The sequence below is a fragment of the Dromiciops gliroides genome, chromosome 5, assembly GCF_019393635.1.
Source record: "Dromiciops gliroides isolate mDroGli1 chromosome 5, mDroGli1.pri, whole genome shotgun sequence".
In the NCBI taxonomy this organism is placed as follows: domain Eukaryota; kingdom Metazoa; phylum Chordata; class Mammalia; order Microbiotheria; family Microbiotheriidae; genus Dromiciops; species Dromiciops gliroides.
The window spans coordinates 281,784,863-281,800,087 of NC_057865.1; the positions used below are offsets into that span (position 1 = coordinate 281,784,863).

At 42.8% G+C, this 15,225-nt stretch overlaps 1 protein-coding gene across 4 annotated transcripts in view; it reads right to left on the reverse strand.

The window, feature by feature from the left end:
- Positions 1 to 15,225, reverse strand: part of SLC41A2 (solute carrier family 41 member 2) — a 142,184-nt gene that overhangs the window by 115,021 nt on the left and 11,938 nt on the right. For 2 of the 4 annotated variants that reach the window (XM_043965642.1, XM_043965641.1), the window contains exon 2: positions 179 to 876. In XM_043965642.1, the coding sequence (XP_043821577.1) occupies positions 179 to 763 (585 nt within the window). In that variant the 5' untranslated portion in view covers positions 764 to 876. Of the gene's footprint in view, positions 1 to 178; positions 878 to 11,474; positions 11,635 to 15,225 lie in introns of those variants that run through there. The other 2 variants (XM_043965639.1, XM_043965640.1) reach the window with 2 other exon arrangements.

Genomic DNA, 15,225 nt, shown 5'->3' on the forward strand with positions numbered 1-15,225 from the left:
TAGTTTCTACTTTACCAGAGCATAATGTTCTGTTCACTTTGCAAGCTGATAAATACAATTTATGGTAAATCTTTCAGAGCATCACTAGCCAACAAGTTCGACCTTAAACGTCTTAGTGTCCTGCAATAAGATGGATCTGGAAAGAGATGAATGAAAACACAAAACAGTGAACTCTCACCTGGACTATGTCTAAAACCATGCCTGCCGAGACTGTTCCAAAACCTGCCAGCAGAAAGGGTACCAGGATCTGCAGGGCCATCGTGCCACTGGACTCCTTTGGCAAGCGGTGACTCCCTTCCCCAATGAGATCTTCGTCAGCATCACTAGACATGTCTTCATTCTTTAACATGGCTGTCGTCTCCGAAGTCTCCCTCCCATCACAGTAATTATAGTTAGCATAGTCATCATACTTTGGGCTACAGCTTGACGGAACATGTCCGTTATTGCCATGAAAAGACTGCTCTGAGAAATGATGGTACTCCATGTGTTGATCTGTTCTCATGTTAAATGTCTGTGCTGAGGCTGGCAGGCCATCTTGCCAGATGCCATCTTGACTTTTATGGTAAATGACGGGCACCATACTCAATAGAAGGCTTAAAAATGTGTCCGGCTGAACTGTGTTTAAATGGAGAGTCCAATCTACCAATCCTTTTCTACTGCTGACTACGCCGCTGCTTCTGTTTGTGATAGCTCTTCCTTTACTATTAGTCATATTGTTGTCACAATGCCCCTGTCCCTGTGCTCCTTGGGTCTGGGACCGCATGAGAAAACAGCAGATGACTCAAATATAAACAGGGCTTTAAAGCAAAGAACAGGAAAAAAACCAATGGCTTCAGTGATCTGAAATGTTTGCTAGTTTCACAGACAGGATCTGACCTGGAAAAGAAAAAGAAAAAAACAAACAGATTAATCATCTTGCTACATGGACTTTTTTCATTAAAGAACTGGAATGCAGGCTAATTTTAAAACACACACACACACACACAAGTACTTGGAAAAGAAACTGATAAGCTTAAGCAAATTTAAAAAGGAGTTCGAACATCATTCAATCCTTCACTCTACAAGCTATCCAAAACAAAAGAAAAAAACCTTGATTTTGAATAGCAAATGAGCCTTTCACTAGAGATCTTCATTTGGCAAGTTCAGAGTAACAAAAACATTGAAATCCTGTGGGAGAAAAAGGCGCTCTGAATCACAGGATCTTCTGATTCCAACCCTCCCTGAAATATGAAACCACTTTAAAAATGATCCTAGCGGGGCAGCTAGGTGGCGCAGGGGATAAAGCACCGGCCCTGGATTCAGGAGTACCCGGGTTCAAATCCGGCCTCAGTCACTTGACACTTACTAGCTGTGTGACCCTAGGCAGGTCACTTAACCCCCATTGCCCCGCAAGAAAAAAAAAAAAAAGAATAAAAATGATCCTAGCAAGTGCTCATTCATCCCCAATACAAAGACAAAAACCAAAAGACTCCTCCCCAAGGAGCTAAATTCACAAAATGCACTGGGCTCACTTGTGTTTGGATGATCCAATTTGGAGGAAGGATGTGTGAAAAATGTTCTGGTACAGTCCAGAGATGGGTATGACCCACACATCACCTCACACTGAATAAAAATCCAAAGAAATGCCCTTATTTGTCCATCAGCTCCCCTAGTTAATAACAGGAAGGAGAGATATTCTAACATGTTGACTCTGATGGGGCAAAGGGGCAATAATATTTTTTTAATCTTGAATAACCAGGGACAATCCTGTCACAGTACACACCCTTTTCCCCCTTCCTATTATTTGCTATGTTAGAAGGACCTTGAATTCCTTTTTTTTTTTAATTTGCTAAGGTAAGTCACACATTGAAAGTTTGCCCCTATCGCAATTTTTATAAACTAGAGCTTGCCAAAGAGAAAAGATTCTGATCCTCAAGTGTGGTGGCCGATACAATCTAAGGCATTTATACACTACAGTATGTCACCCAAAGGCAGGACCAGAACTACATTAGAGCATTCCTGATATAGTGCTCCATTCTGGGGTACCAAAACTATACTACATGAAAGTAATACACTATTTCTGCACCGTAAGAAACAACAACATGAAAGACAGAGGAACCTGGAAAACTGTTAGGAACTGATGGGAAGTAAGACCAAGAAACACTATGCACAAAGGCAACAACAATGTAAATGAAAACGCAAAGAAACTGAATGTGGTATCATTAAAATGCTCTTGGCTTAACACACACTAGGTGTGTGGGATATTGCACATACTTAAATAATATTGATGTGTTGGTTTTGCTGAACTGCTTTTCCCCCTCTTTTTCTCTTTCCTTTACAATAAGGAATGGCTCACTGGCTATAGTGTGTGTGTGTGTGTGTGTGTGTGTGTGTGTGTGTGTGTGTGTGTGTGTGTGCGTGCACATGCGCGTGCAAGACCAACACCTAATCCACTATGCCACAAAAGTGCTAGAAAAGAAGGATGGAAACAGGTTGGGAAGGTATTTAAATGCCATAAAGACTTTTAAAATTTGATCTGAAAAGTATTAGGGAACCCCTGGAATTTATTGAGTAGGAGAGGTATATGGTCAGATCAGAGATTTAGGAAAATCCCTTTGGTAGGTAAGTGGAGGGTTGACTGGGGAGGGCAGCAGTGGAGACTTAAGGAAAGGAGACCAATTAGGAGACAAGTGAAGTGGTGCAGGTGAGATATGAGGATAATCTGCACTGGTGTGGAGTCAGGGGTCAGGGTATGGAAGATCAAGCAGCAAAGGAAACTAAGAAGGAACAGTCAGATTGGCAGGAGAGCCAGGAGAGAGTAATGCTAAGAAAACCCAGAGAAGAGAGTACTCAGGAAGACAGGGCAGTAAACAGTATCAAACACTACAGAGTGATCAAGAGGGATGAAGACTATGCAAAGGTCGGCATATTTTATGAGATCAAGGTTGGCAACTTTGAAGAGAGTGATTCTGGATGAATGATAAGATCAGAAGCCAAACTGTAAAGATATAAGAAGTGAGTGAGAGGAGAGGAAATGGCAGAAAGAAATGTAAACATCTGGATTATTCAAAAACAAGGTAAAATAAGATGATAGAGGGCATCTGGTTGTGCCTAATGAGTTTAGGGCACAGGAAGTAACTACACAACAGAGTTTTGGAAAAGCCAGTAAATGTAACTAATGAATGACTGTCAGTGATAATCAAAAGATCAGAAGCTCAGGTGAGATACTGAAAAGCCCACATACGAAGAGAAGAACACTGAATCTGCAACCATAGGCCAGTGAACTGACTTTCACTTGACAAAATTCCAGAATGAATTATTTAAATAGGATGATTATTTTCAAGAACGAGTTATGCCGAGATAACCTTATTTCCTTTTTTGAAAGGGTGATCAGAGAAATGATCTAGATAACATCTATCTAGATTTTGTCAAAGCATTTGACAGTCAATCAATTGATTCTCATGGACAAGTTGGAGAGGCAATAGCACAGTTAGGTGAATTAGTTATTGGTTTAATAGCTGAATCCCCAAAGTAGTCATTGATAAATAGCTCGATGTCCATGTCAAGGAAAGTCCGCAATGGCACTTCACAAGGATATATCCTTGGCTTGGTGTTGCTTAACATTTTTGCCAATGATTTCAATGATGTCATGCTTATCAATTTATAGCTTACAAAAAGCTAGGAAGAATAACATGTTAAATTCAAAACCCCAAAAATAACTTGGACAACTCTAATACGATGAAACTTAATAGGGACTCATTAAGTAATAAAGCCTCACCTTAGAGTTCAAGAAACCAAAGTCACAAGTACAAGATGGGGGAAGTATGGCTAGGGAACATGCTGTTCCTCTAAAAACCATCTGGGGATTTTAATAGACCACAAGTTCTACATCTGTCAACAATATAATATAGTGCCCCCCCACCGAAAAAAAGATATGATCTAGTCTACATTAGAAGAGGCGTAGTGATCTACTGAAGCAACACTGTACTCCGGCCTATTCAAACTATATCTAGAATAGTGTGCTCAGTTCTAGACATCACATATGTTCAGGGTGCTTATAAAAGGGTGTCCCCAAGAGGAAAACAAGGATGAACCTTTGAGAACACATCATATGAGAAGAGATGTAGAAGGATTTGAAGGATTGTTGCTTGGCAGAAGGATTAGAAAGATGTGTTCCCTTTGACCCCAGAGGTCAAAACTAGGAGTAATGGGTGAATGTTTCAGAGGCAGATTTAAGCTCGATGTAAAGAAAAACTTCCTAACAATTATTAGAGTGGAACAGGTTCCTTTGGGAAAAGTGGGTTCCCTCTCATTGGAGGTCTTCAACCAGAGGCTAGAAGACTACTTGTTAGGGATACTGACGAGAGGATGTTTGTTCTGCTGTCCCTTCCGATTGTTTGAGTCTATGTTCAACCTCAAAACACCCAAAAGTTCCATTGTGTGGTCACTAACAAAAAGCACACTTGGAAGTATTTACAGCACTGTGACAGGTATACATTCACTTTTCATAGCATTTCCTTAGAAGTTTCTGTTTGCAATTAAAATACATAAAATAAGGAAAATGATATATTTAGTCATCTTAGCTTATAATAAATTCATCTATATCTTTTTTGGTGCTCTGCTTTAAATAAGATTGAGGATTTCATGTAACATTTTCCCTTAAATTACAAGTCTCTAAATTCAGGACAGATGTCCAGTAACTTATTTTCTTAAAGGAATCCAAATGGTACCACAAGGATCTTAGAGCTTAGCTAAATTGGCCTCCATGAATCTAGTTGTTCTCCTCTCCGATCTATCTTCCATAGCTCACTGCTAAAATGATATTCCTAAAACAAAGATCGGACCCTGCCACTTCCCTGTTCATTAAACTCTGGTGGCTTCCTCTTCAATCTATCCCAGACTCCTGTGGTTGGCATTTACAGCCCTTCGCAACCTAGCCCGGCCCTCCCACTTCCTCTGCTTTGGTCAAACCGGCTTTGTCGTTATTTCCCGTATGCACGTGACACTTCATCTCATGGGTCAGACCCATTCCACAGGCCCAGAATGTTCTCCCCTCAGCTCTGCCTCCTTCAAAGCCAGATTCAAGGGCTGCGTCTTCTAGGAGGCCTTTCTTGACTTGCCCAGCTGTTAGTTGTCACTCCCCGCCCCTAAAAAAGTGACTATATTTTATATCGACTCATCTTTTCACAGATGTGTTACTTGCCCGCAACAGAACACACACTGGGCTCCACCTTCTAACCTCATCAGTTTCCTTCAATGGCTAAGTATTTCCAATGGATTTTTCCAATATCAAAGTCCCAGACATTGAACACCTTGAACTTTTTTTTTTTCTATTACTCTCTACCTGCCAACTTTCCCTTTAACAGAGGGAAGACCACCCACTGGTCAGTGCCCTCAATACAAATCTGAAAGCCTCCGACACCATATTATGCTGCCTTTTCCGTACCAGTACTGCTAAGACATGACCCACTGGTCCCTCTGGTCTAATGATCTCAGACACAAACTCCTGTAGCATCTAAACAGTCTCTCTTTCAGTGGGTTGGAACTTATCACAGCTTCTGCTATCAATAGCTTCTACCAAGCTTACTCTTTGAATCACTGACTTCCTCCTCGGGCTCCCAATCACAGCTGGTGTGGGCTTCATTGTCTCATATTGGTCCGAAACCTTCTACCGTCTAACCCTAAACTACCTCAGGCTCACAGACCTGGACTAGGCGGAGTCCTGGGGGGGGGGATCTTGTCTGACCCCCTCATTTTATAGAGAAAGCCATAAGCTTGAGTGACTTGCCAAGGGCTACAGAGATGGTAAATATCAGTACGATCGGAATGCAGGATCTCAGGTCCCACAGCCAGGGCTGCCCACACTCAAATGCCTCCTGCACTCCTTTGGGTAAATACAAAGGTGCTATTAAATGAAATGAAATGGAAATCATCTGTTTGATGTACCATATATGCATTTCCATAGCAAAGAACTCTTTCATCCATCACAAAGGCCAAATAACTCATCAACAAGTGATCAAACTTCTGATGAAAAAGTCTCTCCCAAATCTCCGTTTGTAGCCCCTGTCTCTCTCCTGAGCTCCACTCCCGCACCTCCAATTGTCTGCTAGACACATCCACCTGGATGTTCCACAGGTAGCTCAACCTCAGCCTATCCCAACCACAGCCGGACGAGCTTCCTTCTTAATTCACTCTTCCTAGCTTCCCTATTTCTGGGAAAGCTCACCACCGTTCTTCCTGTCTCGCAGCTTGGCCACCTAAGAGTTGCCTCGTTCTACAATCTCCCTCACTGTCCCCTGCCCCAGATCTAACAAGCTGCCCAATCTTTTCAGATCCATCTCCTCCACACTCCTCCCATCTGTCTACTGCTCCTCCCCGAATCAGCCTAGCTCAGGCCTGCACTCCTGCAGGAGCCTCCTGAGGGGTGGCTCACAAGGCTCTTCCCCATTTCTCTAAGGACCACACACTCACTCTTCTGTTGAGCATTTCAAGCCCTCCGTGGCCTGGCCCCAGCCTCTCTGGCCCCAGCGGCCCACTTCTGGGCCCCCATCCACGGCAATCCAGCTCCCAGATGCAGGCCCTTGAACAAGCTGTGCCTGCCTGTTTCTACCTCCAGACAGAGACCTTTCCCGACTCTCCTTGCACTTCATCTCCTTCCCCCACCTCCCCCCCATATCAATCACTATGCATTTCCTTTATTGGTTTCCTGTATTTCCTTATCAGTGGACATTGCGGGTCCCTCCCACGAGGCCCAGGGCCATTGAGTCGTGTTTTTATGACATGGTGTCTAGCACAAAGAAGAGCCTTAATAAATGCTTGCTGATTAACTGGTTGGGCTATGCCGGCTTCCAGAAAGCAGACATGATCCCTCACTGAGACCAAATGCAAAGTATTGCCAGCACAGAAAACACTTGACTTGTATTCTTCAAGCACAGCCTTAGAAAAACCCAGTCAGCTCCACACCATGATGAGGGAGCAAGACTTTTGTGGAGATGCATAGAATTATGTGCTGCAAATGAGGGCTTTGTTCCCCTAAATAGTGTCCCTCTACTTGAAGTAAATGAAGGGGGCAGCTAGGTGGCGCAGTGGATAAAGCACTGACCATGAATTCAGGAGGACCTGAGTTCAAATATGACCTCAGACACTTGACACTTACAAGCTGTGTGACCCTGGGCAAGTCACTTAACCCTCACTGCCTGCAAAATGAATGAATGAAGTAAATGAAAACAAATCAACATTAATTATGAACTTACATGGATTTGTATTTGTATAGATTTGTATTACATAGATTTGAGTAATGGGCAACAATGTTGAACTTCCCAAGCAACTCCTCATAGGGGAGAAAAGTGGAAAAAGCATTGGGTTTGTCTGCTTTTAATTGCTTCCTGTGATCTAGACAACACAAATGCTAAGGTTTGAGAACTGCTATCAGTGCATAATCCAGTACTTCTAGAGCACCTGCTACGTGCCAGTGCTATGCTAGGGGCTAGAGAGACAAATACAAAGAATGAAACAGTCCCCACTTTCAATGAGTTTATATTTTATTAAGGGAGAAAAGCATATATAAAAATATAAATACAAACTGGTTAGAAAAAGGTAAAAGCCCCCAAAAGAGAAAAAGACCTATCTGTATGAAAATATTTCTAGCAGCTTTTTGTGGTGGCTAAGAACTGGAAATCAAAGGAAGGCCCATGAATTGGGGAATGGCTAAACAGGCTGTGGTATATGATGGTGATGGAATATTATTGTGCTATAAGAAATGACAAGCAGGATGATTTCAGAAAGGCCTGGAAAGACCTGTATTAACTGATTTATAGGGAAGTGAACAGAACCAGGAGAACATTGTGCACAGAGACAGCAATATTGTTTGATGAAGATTTATGAATGACAACTATTCTCAACAGTACAAGGATCCAAGACAATCCCAAAGGACTATTGATGAACCATACTACCCACCTCCAAAGAAAGAACTGATATTGATGGAACACAGACTGAAGCATGCTATTTTTCACTTTCTTTCATTTTTTTCTTTTATTCAAGTTTTCTTTTTTTTTGTGAGGCAATGAGGGTTAAGTGACTTTCCCAGGGTCACACAACTAGTAAGCGTCAAGTGTCTGAGACCAAATTTGAACTCAGGTCCTCCTGAATCCAGGGACGGTGCTCTATCCACTGCGCCACCTAGCTGCCCCCCAAGTTTTCTTATACAAAATGACTAATATGGCACTGTTCTACATAATCGTACATGTATAACCCTTATCTGATTACTTACTGCTTCAGGGAAGGGAGAGGGGAAGGAGGGATAAAAATTGGAACTCAAAACCATAAATAAAATGTTTATTACTTTTTTAAAAAGAAAGAAAAAGGTAAAAGTTTGGGAGGGAGGCCACTAGCAGTGGGGGAAAGGGGAGAACAGCAAAGTCTTCATGAAGAAGACTGCATCCCAAAGAAAAGAGGAACTCAGTGTGGCAAAGGCAAGGAGGGAGTTTGGTTGTAGAAGGCTTTAAAAGCTAAGAAAAGAGTCTCTAAAGATGGACAGGTCAGTTCTGTATTTAAGTAAAATTACTTTCACTGTAGTGTATAAAATGGAGTAAAGTGGTGAGAGACTTGGGTCAGGGAGTCTGTCAGGGAAACCAGTCAGGAGTCTGCGGCAAAAATCTAGGCAAAAGGTGAGAAGGTCCTGAACTCAAGTAGCAGCTAGGTGAATAGAGAGAAGGGTCAAATGCAAGAGATGCTGCAAAGGTAGAAATGGCAAGAATTAATAACAGATTGGATATGTGGGGAAAGGAACTAGAAGGCTTTTTGTCTGTTTGTTTTGGGGGTTTTTTGGGTTTTTGTTTGTTTGGTTGGTTTGGGTTTTTTGCAGGGCAATGGGGGTTAAGTGACTTTCCCAGGGTCACACAGCTAGTAAGTGTCAAGTGTCTCAGGCCAGATTTGAACTCAGGTACTCCTGAATCCAGGGCCGGTGCTCTATCCACTGCGCCACCTAGCTGCCCCCAGAATGGTAAGTTTTAAAAAATAATATTAAAGTAAAACCAACTGGACTTGGTCCTATAAATAATAATATTTAAGTGGGATATCTTGCAAGGTAAGATTAAACTATAATATTCACCAACAAGTTAAACACAATTATACCAAATTTCATATTTCTAGTTCTTATGATCAAATTATAGAAATAAGGAAGTATTTGAGGAAGAAATAAATGCAACATGTGTCTAAAATTAAGTAATTTCTCTTAGCATACTTGAAAAGTACATGTTATAGTAGATAGAGAGCTGGACTTAAAGTCAGGAAGAGCTGGGTTTGAATCCCACTTCCGACAGCTACTAGATGTGTAACTGGGAAAATCATTTAACTTGTCTGGGCCTCAGTTTCTTCATCTGTAAAATGAAGGAATTGGGCTTGATCATCTCTAAGTTCTTAATCCATGAGCTTGTAATAAAAGCTAAATAATATTTAAGGAAAGGGAAAGGGGAAGGGGAAGGGGAAAGGGAAAGGGAAGGGAAGGGGAAGGGAAGGGGAAGGGAAGGGGAAGGGGAGGGAAATGTTATTCCATTATGTGATATCCATTAAATCCTGGCACCATAATACAGGGTAGGCCAAAAGTTATGAAGTCACAAAGGGGTTTCAATATTTTTAGTATTTTTTGGTTTTAATTTACAATACCATAGCATCATATCCAATATATAGGAAATAAGTGCATATTCATATATAGGAAATAAAGAAAAAATCATTTTTAAAAAGTTCTTAAAACTTCAGACCCCTTTGTGACTTGGCCCACCCTATGCTAAATTAACTGATTGAAAAGTCAAAAATTCATTGATTATGGTTACTTGGGGCAATGTGAGAGTAGACAGCTGATTTGTTTGTGTTTTGTTGTCTAAAGGACCAGCTCTGGCCCTGTGTAAACGGAACTTCACGAGGAAGGGCAGTAGCTACCAAACGCACTGAGTCAGTTTAAAAAGACACCTGAGTGATCTTATGCAAAGTACATCTAAAGCATATTTTCTTATGCAAAACTATCTCAAACAGAACAAAAGCATGAGTATCTCTTGTGGTTTCCCTCCAGTACCTAATCAGTTCTTAAGGAACCAACTCACACAGCTTTGCCACAATTGTGAATGAGGTCAGAAATGTTTCATAAGATTTCTTTCAGACATCCTACAAAAGTGAGAGACTTGGGGTTTTTTTGTCTTTCTGAAAATTCAAGTTCACTTCACTGCCCAATCCAAAATATAAAACTTGCCTTTTAGTGAACTTAAAATAAGGGAGTTTTTAAGAATGGTTTTCCCACAAGGAAAGAAAAGTGAAATCAATGGGATAATGATAATTAAATGGGCAAAGTGAAGCAAAATCCTATTTTTTAAAAAATCTTCTGGTAACTCGCTCTACCAACATGACCCATAACATAACACAACCCATCTGTAATTAAGAAGATATAGCAAGGGGGCAGCTAGGTGGCACAGTGGATAGAGCACTGGCCCTGGAGTCAGGAGCACCTGAGTTCAAATCCAGCTCAGACACTTGACACTTACTATCTGTGTAACCCTGGGCAAGTCACTTAACCCCAATTGCCTCACACACACACACACACAAAAGATATAGTTAAGTCTATCTACGAAAAAAGATGGAAGGAAATGATTTCATAGGACTACAGATTTATTGCTGGTAGAAACCTAAGAGGCCATTGAGTTCAAATACCATCCTCCTTTTTTACAGATAAGGAAAATCAGTCTCATGGGGTTAAGTTCCTTGCCCGTGATCCCAACACTAAAAAGAAATTGAGGCTGGATTTGAAGCCAGGTCTTTCTGAATCCAAGGTCAGCTCTCTATCTACCACATACCACACTGCCTCTAATTTGTCACACCTAAGGTATGTGAATCTTACTTTCAAGAACGACCTATCCTACTATTTCCAAGCCTGACAAATTACAAATATTTAGATAATTTATCATAAGCTTCTCATTTTATAGACGAGGAAATTATGTAGAGAGGTGATATTATTTCCCCCAAAGTGTGTGGCAGTATTTAAATCTGAACCCAAACCCAGGTCTCCTGACTCCCAGTGATCTTCCCATTCAGTCTGTAGTTTCCCAAGCTGTGTAATTCTATATAATATTAAAGGAGCTGTGAAATAAATTCCAGTGCTAGGGATATTCTCTCCTCCGAAAGAGTAAATAGATATTCATCCATTCTTAATATGTGCAGCCAATTTCCATATGGCTTAATTTCATCTATTTTGCTGTCAAATTTCCTCCAGTCCTCCCAGATGAGTATTTATGGTTTCTGTCCATATTTGTCCAGCCCCACAGTGTTCTCTGGTCACATCAGTACATCAGCCACTGTGCCTCTGCTTATTTTAAAGTGGTTTCTCCTCCCCCACAGTCTCTTCTCTCCCCCCTGCCTCTCTGAAGCCTATTGCTTTCTGCTCCAAGAATCCCAGAAGTCCCCCTCAAATCACTGCCTTTCATTAGGAATATGATAAAGAGGTACCCAGCCTCAGGACATACCCACAGTGAAGGTCCTCTCGGGCAGATTCCCACCAAGGCTTCTGTGTGCCCTGTCACCATCCAGGGGAATAAAAGGGCATCCTCTTTTCAGAAAAGGCCATGCTCCTGGGACACCAGGACACTATTTTTACTACAGTTCAAGGGAATCCTGGAGTACAAACTACAAACAGATTAGGTCACATACACGTACACAGACTCGGGTTACTCAATTACCTTGGCTCCCTAGACTGTCTGTTTCACACCCCTTCCAATCATCAGCCTCCTCCCCTGGCCGGGATGCTGAGGCTCTGACCCGTCACTCCTCCCCACTTCTCCATCCCCAGCCCTAGGCTGAGCTCTCACCTCCCTCGGAGGCAGGAGGGTGGGGCCTTCACGGTCTCAAGTCCAAGTTCAAACATCTGGCCCTGAGCCACACCCACCCAGACTCAGCCAACGCCCCACTCCCCCAATCCCTAGAGTAGGCCACTCTCTGCATCCCCAGAATTTTATGCTGGGCTTGCTTCTCTTTCTCAAAACCCTACCTAAAGGTGCCAGGCTCTTATCACAACCCTGGCCTGCAGCATCACCAGCCGACCTGAATGACGAAAGTCCTTATTGACTTCCAAACTCTAAAAACGTCCTTCCCACCAGACATTTCCTGTAACTCTCTTTCCTTGACACGTTTACAATTCACTATATCAGCCCCAATGAGGGGCCCTATCGATCCACCGGCCTTTGGAGGGGGTAGATTATTGCCCCAAGGGAGAATACAAGGCCCACTTGATTCTTTTGTATGTGAGAAAAATCCCTGCTTGCAACACTTGAAGCAGGAAGAGTTTAAACCGCCTAGACAAACTTGTTTTAGTCATATGTCATTTCATTGAAAGACACTGTACATTTTATATGAAGCTAAGCTTAATGTTTGCTGCGTCTCTCTGAGTGACTCACCAATAAGCAGTTATTAAATAGTGCCTCATATACACCAGGCATTGGGTTTGCAAATAAAAGAAAACAATCCTTACCCTCAGGGAGTCTACATTCTAAAGTAAAACACGACCGCCTTTAAGTGCTTTTTCTGTCCTTTGTTCTGCCTGGATCTTGGAGTCAGTAAGCCCCAGTGCTGGATTTGAATACTGTCCCAGATGTATTCTGAGTCATTTAACTTCTCAGGACATAGGCCAACTCTCTAAACTACAGCTGTATTGGGAGGGGCATTTCCTCATTGGGAATCCCCTGTACCAATGAAAACCCAGAGAGGAAAATGAGCCCCAAACCAGCCCGAGAGAGAGCACTTGATGGTTTGCAAAGCACGTTCCTCAGGCAGGTAGTAGTACCTACTACATGTTACCTCTCTAGGTTACTGCTGTTGTTGTGAGGCAGTGGTGGTGGATGTGGCAGTGGTGCTAGTACTAAGACACTTGAGCACATTTACATATTATCTGCTTTAAATATTTATATCACCTTCCTCCAAAATCAATGGGAGTTTTAGAACTACACTCTGTATCCACTCATTATCATTCTTTTGCCAATCAATCAGCTTGCAGGACACCAGAACAGCATCCATTAGAAGCTGAAAGCAGCCACAAGACCAAGAGGTCACCGGATCTGTCAAGTCCTGAAACGGATCAAAGCCGTGAGCTGAGGTGTCTTTGATTGAGAGAACAGAGTAGCAAAGCTGCCACCCTGCGGGATGTCCCCACCAGTCGACTCACAGGGAACAGCTGAGGTAGCAAGGCCTGGTCCTGAGACCCCAGCCGCCCTCAGCCATCCACTGCACTCTGGATGTTTGTCCCTTCGTGCTGTGAATCCCTACGGAAGGGGCAAGAACATCAGAGGCTGCTGGCTGGCTCAAGTTGGCTTTTTTACTAGGAAAGGTTCTAGAGTGAGACTTAAGGTATGACTCAGCTCAACCTAATGGACACTATCTTACATATGGGAAAGCTAAGGATGCTACTGAAATTCCAGCACTGCTAGGAGGCTATAGAGACAGGTCAGTTCTATTACAATTTTCTGTCAGATCCAATGCCTGCTGCACTCCAGTGCTGGAGAGCCCAGGGGAAGTAATGGGGGCCTGAAGAAAGTGGGGGGCAGAGCCAAATGCTTCAGGTATTTTAGAGAGAGGAGAAAAGCCACGCCGTTTGACTGAATGGGAGTCTGAAGCGACAAAGAAGCATTTAAGCTCATAACTGGGTTCTTAAGTGCGGGTAACTAGGAGGACAATGGCCTCACCCACAACAGGCCCACAGAAGTGCCAGGAAGAATCCTATTTTGTAAAGGCCAAGTAGGTGGCATATCCAGTGCATCCCAGTGTAAGCCACAAACTGGAAAATCGAGTACAGGACAGAGGCCGGATCTCTGACTATCGATGTGGGGAGGAGTCACGTGTGGAGTGCTAACACATGAGAATGCCAAGGACAAAGAGAGAGGGGAAGACAGAAGGCAAAGACAGAGCCTCGAACGCCATCCACACTCAAGGGTAGAATGAGAAAGAAGTCATGAAGAAGCCGGGGAAAAAGACGACCAGAGACATAATAAGAGAACGCACAGTGTGATGAGAGTCAAGTGTTGTGAGGGAGGTCTTAGCTAAAGCAGAAAACCAATACCAGCACTAGAGCTTTAAGGAACATAAAAATGTAATGGGAAAGGAGTTTCCCTAATGGAATGTTTTAAAAAGTTTCCACATTTTAAAGGGTGGAAAAAAGGGAAAAGAGAAAGTGACGTCATCTTCTGGAAGTTAAACCCTGGACTTCCCATTAATCTTTATGACTATTTACACTCATTTGCTTTCACTGAGTATAAAGTGGAAGATTAAGTAATACTGGGAAAGGTTTCTCTTCCCAACTGTTCCCTTGCGTTATATCTTTCCCTAAGCTTGTTTACACCTCCCTTATCAGAATCTGATAGTCCCCCAGAACACCAGCCTCACCTGAGCAGCTCAAGAAGTGGAGCCATGCCAGCAAAGAGCCCACAGTGGTTTGGAATGGAAGAAAATGCAAAACAAATGGTTGTAAACAATTGATCCTAATGCCAATGTAATAGACGACTGAAAGGATGGGAAGTTAGGTAGCCCAATGGAGAGAGCACCAGTCAGGCCTGGAGTCAGGAAGACTCTTCTTCCTGAGTTCAAATCTGGCAACAGACACTTACCAGCTGCAACTTTACCCCATTTGCCTCAGTTTCCTCATCTGTAAAATGAACTGGAGAAGGAAATGGCAAATCATTTTGGTCTCCTGGCCAAGATAACCCCAGATGGGATCACGGAGACCCAGACATGACAAACAACTCAACAACACAGAAAGGATAAACAGCATGGCTACATCAATACGTAGAATAAGGGGCCGTTCCTTGGTGAACAGCCTCTTCTTACTCATGGAGTTTGGGGCAATGGCAGAGAGAAGGGTCTGGCTTTCTCCCTGTCAAGATCCTTCCTAGGCCTTTATATTACCTTCAATGGATTCAGGATTACATGAGATTGGAAAATCCTCCATGGAAACAACTGGCAACTGGTCCACACGACCTCATCAGACTCTGTGCCACTCCTGCCCGGGTCTTCCCCTCACTTTCCAAAAGGGCCCTTCCCATGCCAGGAGTCCCTGCTCAGGTCTTTGAGCATGTGCTGCCACTGGGCTGGCCCCTGTTACCCTTCCATCTCTCTTGGAAGCCTGTACTCACTGGATGACACACACTGAATTAAAATCGTCATTGCTAAAATGGTATCTTTCAACTGCATTTTGGAATGACCACATTTTTGACTCTTTGA